The 13,031-nt window shown below is 39.0% G+C and overlaps 1 protein-coding gene across 1 annotated transcript in view; it reads left to right on the top strand.

The window, feature by feature from the left end:
• The window catches only part of LOC135082850 (putative transcription factor SOX-15), a 135,422-nt gene that overhangs the window by 34,260 nt on the left and 88,131 nt on the right, over nucleotides 1-13,031 (top strand). The window contains exon 3 of the mRNA XM_063977611.1: nucleotides 5,520-5,911. Within this exon, the coding sequence (XP_063833681.1) occupies nucleotides 5,520-5,911 (392 nt within the window). The remainder of the gene's footprint in view (nucleotides 1-5,519; nucleotides 5,912-13,031) is intronic.

Raw genomic sequence — 13,031 nt, 5'->3', positions numbered from 1 at the left:
ATTCCGAGGCTTAGAAAACTTGAATGAAAGGACTAGTTCTGAGAGGGTGAAAGGTAAAAGCTCACAATCTTTTCATTCACGCAATATAAATATAATTTGTACATATTGTAAAGCTAGTCATAAGATTGCGAACTGTAAAAAGTTTGCACATGAAAGTAATGAAACTCGTCGGTGTTTTGCTCGGGAAAATAGGTTGTGCTTTGTTTGTTTGTACAATAATCACTCTGCCAAGGCTTGTAAAACCACCTTCAAATGTCATATTTGTAAGAAACGTCATCATACGTTATTACATCCCAGCAGCGGTTTGAAACCTACGGGAGATAAATCAGGGAAGGGCGTTGATTCTGCCATGCGGGCGGAAGGTACGAAAGCTAGTTCAGGCACACAAGTAGGAAAGCATAATGAAAAGGTAGTAACATGTATTTCGACAGGACAATGTAATGAAACGGTTTTATTACCAACTGCCTTGGTAGAAGCCGAGTCGAAAAATGGTACTTACCGCGGTATGCGAGCCTTGTTAGATCAGGGTTCGCAAGGATCTTTCATAACGAAAGCAATGGTTCAGCGCTTAGGGCTGAAAGAAAAACCTAACGAACACGCCGTGACAGGTGTAGGCGGGGATAATAGTTTATCCACAAAATCCACTGTGACTTTAAACATAAAGTCAAGGTTAGACTCAACTTTCAGTATGCAGATTAATGCGTTCGTCCTGAAATCTATCACATCTATCCTGCCGTCGGAAGAAGCTTGTCCTGTTAAGTCAATAAACATACCAACAGCGGACCTTGCCGATCCTGAATACTACAAACCTCACAAGGTTGATGTCTTATTAGGTGCTGAGGTTTATAGTCAGGTCATACGAATGAGCATCAAACGCAGTAGAGATAGGCGGGTATTGGCTCAGGATACGACGTTAGGTTGGGTGTTTTCAGGCGTCGTTGATACAAATTGTCCATCTAAAACAGTGTTATTTTCAAACATTGCGGTAATGCATAGTAATGCAAGGAATAAAACACTTACTTCAATGTGTAAGCGGCAATACTGTTTTTGTAAAACTTGTAAATAATCTTGAATTGTATTTTGTTAACCTATTGTGTTAAAATTGTTTCTGTGTATTATAAAGTGTAAATGTAAATATTTGTAGTATTCTTACTACAATGCCTAGCTGTAGGCAAGGACATTTCTTTTAACTTTATAATGTATAGTTTAATGTTGTGTTACCTCTAAGGAAGAGATTTTGTTTGTTTCTTGTTTTTTAAAAAATAACTAAAGGACATTCTGCAATAATGTCCTTTGGCGGGCGGAATGTTCAGGTCTGTCTAATGACGGCCTAGGTAAAATGGTAGAGGTAGCAAATGTAGGTACGACCAAACTCCTTGGCCGCTCGCCTGGCTGGCGAGAAACTTCTTTTTCTTTTATGTTTCTTTTTCGATTGTCACTTTTTTCTCTTCTCTCTTGACTTTTCTACTCTGAACTAAAACGAAATGTAATTTGATTTTATTTTACAATATAATTTTATTTTACACCACAAAGCCTTTCAATCAATTAATCTCTCGTAGTGTCGGTGACGTATTTCGTTCAATGATAAGGCAACATTTTTAGTTACTAAAGCTGAAAAAACTATTAAATACTTCGTTCAAACATTCAGCTTGAATATTAATTATTTACAAAAATAAAACCTCCTCACCTTGCATTCCTAACGTAAGTGAGTGATAAACAACATATTTAATTTGCCCTGCGTTTATGGCGGCCATACTTCACGAATATTATGTGACACCCGTGAGGGATTGTCACTTCGGATACAGGAGTAGCTTGAGGAGAACAGCCAGGTTTTTGATGCTGTCACAAGAATTGATAGGTAGTAGGATATTGTTGTGTTCCGGCAGTTAGAGGTAAGATAGCCAGTTCCTCTGTAGTTGAGGATTCCGGGTGAAGCTCGCTTCCACCTTCGGCCTGATCATCACTTACCATCAGGTGAGATACAGGCCAAGAGCTTCCTCGCTATGGATAAAAAAAAGGTTTGAACTGTCCAAGTACAACTTTTCTGTCATTATCAAAAAGTCAGACATGTATGATTGTTTCGTGATTGACTTACGCTCGTATTCACAAACATTACTATGAGGTCTCACAGTGCGCGTGGACGCACAGGGTGACATACGAACCAATCACAGATCTCTATTCAACGCTGTGCGTTCGATTTGCTGCTTCACATAAGCAAGCATTGTTTGTGAATACGGGTGTTAGGCTCGGTTGCACCATCTTACTTTACTATAACAAACGTCAAAACTCTGTTACACTTAATACAAAAAACACCGGTTATCGTTACAGTTACGGTTAAAGTTAGGTGGTGTAATTCAGCCTTACTGCATTTGTTTTCCTGTGGCGTGAAGACGAGTTTAAAGCAGGAACTAATTTCGCGAGTCTAACGAAGGAGGAATTATTGCAGTGGTTTTGTACTACGTAGAGTCCCACGCGTCTTAGTAGGTTCGGGATTTTAACGAAATACTATCATCTAAAGTTTGATGTGATAAGACAAAAGTGCTAAATTGTGATTATCGTGGATCATCGTCATCATTTTAGCTAATGCCAGTCCGCTACTGGACGCTGCATGTAAAAGAGTTCTCCAAGAAATGCTACAAAATACTTACGATCTTCATTTTTTCATTCTACAATTTTGAGGTCGTCCCTCCATCGAGCTGAACCTCCCTGAACCTTCACCGGTTTCAGTTCGTGGCCCTGCCTTCCTCTTTGAGTTTAAATGTCATAAATGTCCTGGAATGGTTGGCTCACAGCGTAAAATAAACTTAAAAATTTCGCTGGACTTACCCAATGTGACCATAGCACTGCAGTCAGAGCATAAGTACAGCGGCAAGTTTTAAAAAAATTGTTTGAATTTACCCAATATCCGTAGCACAGCGGTCAGTAGCTGGCAAAAATCAGTTTAAATGTAAAAAAACTAATATTAGAGAAAAAAGTGTTTTGCGTGCATCAATCGCTCTCGTTGCATCTGAACCGTACCTCGTAACTGGAGAAATCACGAACAATGCATGCGTTCACACGCAGCGCCGTTCGCGGAACGGGTCGGGTGGCGCTTTCCTCTAATTTCGGGGTTACTCATATTGTTGACGGTGTTTTTCTACGGATTTTGATACATAGTTTTGTTGTCCAGCCAGTATTGATAATGCTGAATGAGGTGGTTATGTGGCGTGTCCGATTTAACCCGCATTAAATGAATTTAAGAGTTTCTTTTAATAAAAATACCAAAAAAATTAGAAATAAAGCTCATCTTTTTTTGTTCTCCTTTCGCCTCTTATGTTGCGTTTTTGATTTGACATTATTTTATCCTTTTTCATAAATTGGTGGACTGCGTAGGCCTTTTTCAGAGCTCTTAAATGATGACGATTCAAGGTTTATGACTTTTTATGTTTTGTATTCAACATAAAAGATGGCAATTTTTTAAAGTAAAGTATTTGTTGTCTGGAAGAGATCGCTTCATAGCGATAAGACCGCCTAATTGTACCTTATGTGTTCCTTTTCTTTCTGTTTCTTTTTATGTGGTGTACAATAAAGAGTATTTATTATTATTATGTTTGTAGTTGTACGCTTTGGAGCTCACGGGTCAAAAGTGGCCCGGTCCTTTATAAGGCTTGCGTGGGGATACAGATCCAACACGTAGAGGCCGTTTTAAGCGCAAAATAATCGACAAAAGTGAAAGTGGTGCACATGCTTGATCTAGTCTCTGACTATATCATGGGATGTAGCCAGAGACCATCCCCAGCCTGTGCACAGGAGCTATTGCAGTTATTGGAGAATAGACTAGGGTTATGGATGAAGGATGGATGGACTGGTTACTGGGCTATGGATGGAGACTACGGGTCACCTGCCTGGTTCATAGTCTCGGACTGAAAAAATGGCAGGCGGTGACTAGCCAGCGACTAAATGGGCCCCCCCTGGCGTCATGGGTCGTATAGACCGGACTGAGGGGCAACATTGGCGTCTGCCAGCTCAGGGGTGTAGAGAGGTGTGCTGCGCTTTCTCCGAAGTTACTCGCGGCGTTATGCCCTTTAACACTTCCACCCCTGGAGCATATAGCTCTAGCGACTCCACTCTGGCCGGCCGGTTAAGGCAAGCCAGAGGTGAAAGTCCTGCAGACCCTCTCGGTTTCCACTTCGGCAAGCCGAAGACGAGGGTCTTGACCGACTCTCGGGAGCACTCGGATTAACAACTGGCCCCGTGGTGTCGCTACTCACCAACAGCTCGCCACAAAGCTGCCCTGCGGGGCTTATTATTATTATTATTATTGTGGTTATTATGACACTATGATTACGCTCTTTAACTTTTTACCTACCTACTGTTTTATTTAATATATCTAGCTTCTGCCCTATCCAATTTCATCCCTTTTTCATTTACCCTTTTAGGGCTTATTCAGATTCCGTGACAACAAACTGACAGCGTCATTTTTGTTTTATAATATTAGTATGAGTAATGTACACATTCGGGTATACCTTAACTTCAAACTCCTCCTACATTCTTCTGATTAATTTCGTTGCGGGTCCAATGACAGTAAACTTTCCCCCGGGACAAACTTGACCTTCACTGGTTGGGTTATTACTGGCGGTCATAATGGCGGTGGGAATAGTCCCAGATAAAAAGTACACATTATCAAGGTGCTTCTATAGGATCATAAGTAGTTGTAATAGCGGCGATTTTGCAACGAAACTGTATAACCTAATCTGTGGTCTAAACAAATGACGGCACGCGCGCGCATTAAAACGATCCAATGAACCATAGACCAGTAACCATAGAGTCATAGACCTCATCTTTCCTAGACGTGGCGACAGACGCTCGCGTTTCAGCGATCGGTATCGCAGCTCGCCTTACGTTGTTTCCTGCGACTAACTCGATATAGCAAATGACACCGATGATTTTTCAAATTCCTTCGCGCAAGTTGACGTTCAGTGGAAGCGACGGTTTCGAGAAGCGAGGTGTCGATTCAGGCGCTTGGCGAGTCTATTAGGTTGCTAAGTTGGGTTGCTACAATCGTTTGCGAGAATCTGATCGGACACTAGGCGAATATCTCTTGAATTCATAAAATGATGGTTTAGATGCATGAGCACAACTCTCTATTAAAAACTCTCGTGATTAAACTCGGATAAAGCACAAAACTATTTATATTCAGCCAGCATGACATCGACAACTGCTATGAACCACGGCTTAATAGCCACTTATCATAAATGTTTTTTTTATTTTATTGGTAGACCCTTTTCAGTGCACTTTGGCCCGTATTCACAAATATGACTATAAAGTCTTACAGTGTGCGTGGACGCTCAAGGTCATACACGAACCAATCTCAAAGCTCTATTCAACACTGTGCGTTCGATTTGCTGGTTCACTTAAGTAAGCATGGTTTGTGAATATGGGTGTTTTCATTAATAAATATAGTGTGCTCTACCACCACTTCAGGATAACATTGTAAATGCGCTTCACGTCCAATATTTAACTACTTTTTTTTATTTCAGCATGATGGACTCGGGAGGGGCTGGTATCGCAGAATCGCCCCCCACCTACCACCGCTCTTACGAACAATACGTGCAGGGGGGTGTTGAGAATAGCACCGACTCTGGGCAGGACCAAACCAGCCCAGAGCTGGTAGTCTGGTCCACTCTACCATACGGTTTGGACTACAGAGCCCAGTACGACTACAGAAGTCCGTACGATACTGGAAGGGATTACTCGAGTCAGCAGTACGCAAGGGCGCCCTTTACGACCAAGATGGGGCAAGCCAAAGCCTTGAAGGAGGCCAGGATAAGAAGGCCCATGAACGCCTTCATGGTGTGGGCGAAGGTGGAACGCAAGAAGCTGGCCGATGAGAATCCGGACCTCCACAACGCTGACCTGAGTAAAATGCTAGGTAAGTGCTTTTAAATTCTTTTTAAACTGTTTCCATCACAAACATAGAAAGAGGTTTCTAAGTTCTGTGGTTTCCATATTTGAAAAATTCCGACTGTTTTGTTTTCAGATTAATTTGAAATTCGAATATTTTTTCTTTTTTGGAACAAATTCTACGTTCCATTTCTAATTTTAAAATGCGATTATCTCTTTTTATTCTCATTCATAATGACGTAACATTGTTGTGAATTAAGTTCGAAGTCAGAACCGATAATATTATTTAGCAAAGCGAATATTGCAACATGCATTTTTCCTTGTTTAACAGCGATAAAATTCACTTATTCAGTTTCTATTTTGGATGTTTTCGCATAAAGTCATAATAATAATTATTAGATATAGTCTATTTGTCATTTAATAGGTACTAGCCTAGTAACTTAGATAATTAAAAAATCCTCGTAGAACGAGTTGCGCGTGTATTAAAAATGTAAATTTAAAACATTGTCCTCTCTTTTTTCATTGGACAACAGAACTAATCTCATACAAGCAAAATGGAACAAAAAATGGAATGTAATAATGCCGAGTGAGTCAGCGTTATAGTGCAATCTTCGGATATTTGAATTTCTAATGTCCAAAACATCATTTCTAATGTTTTTATGTATTTATTTATGAATATATTTAAGGGTATGTATGGAGCTTATCAAAAGCTAAGATACGTTGTTGTATCTTAAAGTTACGTACTCGTACATAGTGGCAAATGGTCTTATTTTGCAACAAAACTGTATTAAGGAATTATGATGTACTTATGAATATTACATTATAACAGTAACGTCAAAACTACAATTCCTTTATCTCTGTTACATTTGATACCTACAAGATTCGAACCCGCGACCACACCTTTAATCTAGCACGTGAACCACCAATCTAAACGATTTGTTCAGACAAATCACGTTAAACCTCAACCAAACTTCTTTTAAACACACCCCACATTCCATAGTACCGTCAGCAAAAAAGTTCATTTGCGAAAGTCAATTAGGTAATCTGACAGCGTACGACTTCATGACTATAAATCAAGAAGGGAGACCGGGGTGACTTGTAACAGAGGAGAGTTGTGACATTGTCGATTTTTGGAAACCTATTAACCATCAGCGAGCTCGCAAAAGCACGCATTTGTTAGTCTGATGCCCGTTTTCACCATCAATTCCCAATTTTTAAGTGACCCCTATAGTAAAAATTAACAGGAATTTTGTTGTCATAGGGGTCACTTAAAAATTAGGGATTGATGGTGAAAACGGGCGTGAGACTAAAAAAAACGTGCACTGCTATGACCTCGCTAGTACGGGACTCCACCTCTCGTTCCCACCGCTGCAACTTCTGTGTAGCCAGGATCTACAGCTTGACCGCCAATAAAAACCCAATAAGTGAAGGTCAAGTTTGTCCCGGGAGAAAGTTAAACTGTCATTGGCCCCGCAACGAAATTAAACAGAAGAACATTGGAGGAGTTCGAAGTTCGAGCTCGCTAGTCATTATCATTAATTACATATTATAAAACAAAGTCGTTTTCCGCTGTCTGTCCCTATGTATGCTTGGATCTTTAAAACTACGCAACGGATTTTGTTGCGGTTTTTTAATAGATAGAGTGATTCAAGAGGAAGGTTTATACAATACTTAGCACCCTAACGAAGCCGGGGCGGGTTGCTGGTAGTTAATAAGTTCCAAAAAATCGACAATGTCACAACTCCGATATCCTCTGTTACAATTCACCCCGGTCTCCCCAATACCAAAATAACTACACCGGATTTTATGTGAAACCAACGGCCATAAAAACCGGGGGACTTATATTAATTCCATATCAGCAAGAGTGTTTCAATATGGCATTCTTCAACGTAAAAGGTATGTCAGACATCGGCGAGGCTGTTAACAACTTAATTAAATATTATAGTAGCGTCAACATTAGTGTTTTATTGATACTTGGTTATGAAGGTGAGGAGTATGCGCAAGTGACATTTCGATGTACGTTTTCTTTTAAATTATTCAAAAAAAGAACATTCTATTTTTAAAATCTTAAAAAGAGGAAACTTTATTCGTTTGTTCAACCATGAGAATACGATAGTTTAGTCAAACTAAACCTCTCACTATAATGGAACTGCGTCCAGTAAAGAGTTTAACAAAGTAAAGTTTTACATCACAGATTTTATGACTTTTACTTATATTTTATTATAAGTAAGTCATAAAAGTCATTTATTTTGTGCAAAAAGGCTTTTAAAAATGCTTTTACACGTCCCATTATTACTTGAATCCTACTTTAGTAGCTTAAATTATCTAAATAACATCAGCTATCTATTAAAAGTCTTGTCAAAATCAATCTTGCCCTTTCGGAGATTAACTGGAACAAAAAGATATACAAAATCAGTTTAAGTACGTGTATATTTTCATATAGTAAAGCTTCATTAAAACAGATTTTTTTTAGTATTGTCAGAGTGTTTTGCTAACCCTACTACCACATTTGCGGCCGGCCGTAGAAATGCTCGTTTGCTCATATTTCTGCTCTGGATAGGCGCAAAAACGTGGAAAATTTACCATCTAGCCATTAGGCACTCTCCTTAACATTTCCGTGGCCGACATTCGTCACGCCATAGGATTATGCAAATGAAGCTTTATGAAAGCGCTAATATTCTAATAAGTGCTATCTTTCAGTTCAATTTGTACATAGATTTAATTTAATTAATGTTTATAACTACCTGTAATAATGATCTATCGATTTTGATGAAATTTGGCATAGAGATAGTTTGAGTCCCGGGAAAGGACATAGGATAGTTTTTATCCCGGTGTTTGAAACCGCGACGCGTGCGATGAAGTTTTTCTGTGGCAGACAAAATTCCACGCAGGTGAAGCCGCGGGCGGAAAGCTAGTATTAAAATATTTTGAAAAATAGTAGAGTCATCCATCGGCTGTAGCAACATAGCCGTAGTAATCCATGTAGGTTCTTCATAAAAAAGATCGCGTTTGGACCTGTCTCGTTATTTAAATATTACACACGATATTGGCGTCCGCGAAAAAATTCGATCAGTTTTTTTTCCGTATTTGAAAATTTTCCGGAAAACTGTGACTATTTATTACACAAAAAAATGCCGCTATGTAACCTAGATGTGACGGTGATGACGCCAACCTGGTTCGATCATGAATGATCCATAATATGAAACAGTTTTAAGTATCAACAATTAGTTTATTAATGTTTTGATATTCATTAAAATGTTTACATTACTGTCATAATAATAGTCCTGAAAATAATAATAATTAATTTACTCACAGATAATTCTGACCGCAAGAATTAAATATGAAATTATATCATATCCGCACAATGTTGTAAATACTCAATATTATTTCTATATTACTCAAGTATGGATAAACCAACATAATAACACATGAATACAGTACCTAGAATTCTTAGTTTTCACCCGGCTTGAAATTCCCAGGATCGATTCCCAGGTGGTGCATTCGACAACTCTGTCGACTGTCATTTTCTAGCTTGTATATCCTTCCTTAGCCACCTGTGAGCATTATACACAGTACCCCATTTCTTTGGGTATATTCTCACCTCTCTTTTCCACCGTTGCAACTGTCTATAGCTTGACTGCCAATAAAAACCCAACCAGTGAAGGTCAAGTTTGTCGTACTACAAAATAATCAGAAAACCCACTAGAGAATTGAACCCTACACCTCTTGAGTTTCACTCGCTCACCATTCAACCACCGGAGCATAAGTTCTATGATATACAGTAGCAAGGTGTCTTTTGGACAATAGAAGTATTTTGTAACAAGCAACATTGCCACCATTTTAGTAAATCAGTTTCGATCTTGATACACAAAATGGGCCCTAATTGTAGAAATTAGGTCGTTCCAACGGTACTATCGCCTTTCTGCGTAAATGTACAGTCAGCTGCGCATTAATTTATTCAGTTTGAGACCTTACCGCTATTGTCTTAAGAATAGAAATGAGTATGACATTTAGCAGCTGACTGGCGCGTGGACAGGACATAACAGCCAACTCAATTCGCGCGAGTCTACCTTTTTTATATGTAGAGCTACTTTATTTGCAACAAAATAATCTATGTTATTATGGGTATTTTTATTATTTAAGAATTTTTGTACTAACATGAAGCAATAAAACCCATTTGATTTGATTTCATTTGATGTTCTTATGATAAGGGTAATTTTGTTTACCAGATACTTTGAGACGAGCTTAATAAAAAGGGAAAAAACAAACTTATATCATTCATTCTGCTTTCACTAGTAGTGAACAAACAAGAACAAGGAAAATATTAAGGTACCTATTTCCTATAAATATAAGTTATTAAATGAAGTTTAAGTGTTTCAGTAATGTGTAAAATGTAAAAAATCCCCATCGATCCGGCATGTTTGTGCTAAAAATACCCGTTTTTTTTTTACTTTGACCTCGAAATTTTTTTAGCACATGTCGGATCGATGGGGATTTTTTACATTTCATTCATAATGGTGCTCCGTACTTAAAAAAATTAATAAATGTCTTATTGCAAGAAAAAAGTTTTACAATTTTGAGCGAATCTTCTGTCTTCTAAAATAGGCATTTGCCTGTAGTATGGACGACAGTGTCCTCCCCATTAGGTACAAACAGTATAAGTACCTATAACAATAGGTTGTTTCAGTTTCAACATTCGTACCAATTTTCAGCTGTACGCGAATTATTTCAGGGTTCATGTCTAATTTGACCGGACTAATACTCGTAGAAAGTGACGTGTCGCGATGACAAGTCGTCTGCTGCTGCTGTGTGCAGTCAGCTACGAACTTGCACCTTTAGAGCGCTTTCACATTTAGGCGATTTACAAACGCGCGAAAGACGCGCTGCCGAAAATTTCATACTATGTGACAGCGGTTGCATGCCTTCACTACCTTCACATAAAAATGCCGCTGCCGCGCTGCAGCTGTCGCGCTCCTGACGCCTTAATGTGACGCTCTTACTGTTCTAAACGAGCTGTGACCTACGGTAGATATGGCAAGTCATTATAACGCGGCGTGGGTGGCTGATCGTATCGCGTCTAATGAAATAAACCGGCATAAAAAATAAGATCCATGTACCCGTAAATTGTGAGCATAGAACAAACCCACTTAATTTTCAAGCCTACCCCCATCTAAATAGGGTGTATTTTTATTTAATTAACACCGCTTGTTGTTTATGATGACTAATAGTGTTGTGCTATCCGTGTACGGGATTACCAGCCGGGACCAAATTACCCACTGATAAGGCGATGCACTTCTAATATTTCGACCACTTTTCCTTTTACCTGAAATAAAAAATACTACTTAAGTTATTATTCTGTAAGCTGCGATTAGTTAGTGACTTGACCCACTTTTAACTTGGTCCATGGGCCGAATTGCTGGATTGAATTTTTAAATATTTTCTCATAAATCTATTGAAAAAAAATCTAAGAATTGTGTTATTTTTTTAAATTCTAAACTAATTACTATTAGGCAAAACGTTATTTGCGATTGATGATGCTCATTGAGCATTGGAAGACTCATGCACTAATATGACGTTCCAAGGTTTTCCTGAATCGTCACACTTCACTTTTTAAAGACAAAGTAAAACCTCCATGAATTAAAGTAGACGTAATGTCATAAGTCATTGTAGCTAATTTTAAATGAACTAACACAGTAGGCAAGCACTGAAGCCTTGTTCGCACTAGTCGAGTAATTTTGTAGAGTAACTTGCTTCTAGTAACTAAACTACTTGCTACTGACCAAAATACCGTTCACACCTATGATCTGAGGTTCACACTTTGGTCGTGTACTTTTTTAAGCATAACAAGGCAGGTATTAGGCTGCAACCGCAATCGTGTTAAGTGAGAATAGAGATGCAGTCTAGGATGGTCATATTTGCCCTGTAAGTGCTTATTAGTGGTTTTTTATTATGAACTCGTTTAGCCTGGTTTAGTCAGTGCGCGAGTGAACAGGGACGCGTGGTGGGGGGTGCTACTCACCTGTCAAAATAAAACCTTGGATTGACAACTAATCGTCTCTCGAGTCATCACTACATCAGCGCATGAGCCAGTTTGAGTCGCAACTCAAGTCAGCGGAGCCATCATCGCTTGTTCAGCTGCACGAGGAGTTCTAGGCTTTCAAAAACAGTCGTCCATGGTATCCTTTGCTACTACGCAAGCAAATGAGTGAGCTATCCGGAGTCACAGACACTCTAGAGATGGTGTACTGATGGAAATGCCTGTTGTTTGGAGGCATATCGGAAGACCCTAAGAAGCAAACCTCTTCTCGTCGCTTGCCTCTCTAACTGACGTATCTGACATGTTTTCGAAACTGAGTTATCTACACCATTATAATCAATTTTGCAAGACAAATCGATCTGTCTAATCGCCGGATTTTTTTTTAAATGTCAGTTACGTCAGTTAGAGAGGCAAGCGACGTTCTGTGTTAACTAAACGATTTAGTAACTAGAGTAAATTTTTGGTGTTTCGACACGTTTAGCTACTAAATTAGTACTCGCAGTGACGAGTGCGTCTAAGTTACTCGACTAGTGCGAACAAGGCTCGAGCGTGATACGGCAATGGGAAAACCCACGGAATAAGCGATACTCATTATTAATTAAATAAACAAAGGACTTGCGTAAAGAACTGGAACATAACGTATCCTTGCGACATATTGATTGTGTGGGATGACGCATAGGGTGAGCTTCATGAAGTTTATTGTAGAATTCCTTACTTATGTCTAAGGACATAAAGGCTACAGAAATAGAAATGAAAAATACTCGTATTTGGCCTTTGACCAATATTTTAGCACCTTTTTTCGAACTTTTTCGTGTTCAAGAGGAGTCTTCCAGCTATTTGGTGGAAGAAAAAATATTTATAAATTCAAACCAGCGACTTGGCCCGTGGACCAAGTTAAAGTGGGCCAAGTCGCTGGAAGACTTCAAGAGCTTCTTTACAAAGGTTTATTTTTGATTGAGTTTTTTTGTTTCTTTTCATCATACATCTAGCATCCTTTCCATAAATTATTAGTAGGATTATCCAATTAATTCCAACCTTAACCTTCATCAGACAGGGCATAATCTCAAATTGATTGCACCACGTTCCCTCAATGGGCGACCTTGGGCCTCCT

The sequence above is a fragment of the Ostrinia nubilalis genome, chromosome 22, assembly GCF_963855985.1.
Source record: "Ostrinia nubilalis chromosome 22, ilOstNubi1.1, whole genome shotgun sequence".
NCBI classification, from domain to species: Eukaryota; Metazoa; Arthropoda; class Insecta; order Lepidoptera; family Crambidae; genus Ostrinia; species Ostrinia nubilalis.
Note: the sequence above shows the minus strand (reverse complement) of the source record. Positions and strands in the feature narration are given on the sequence as shown.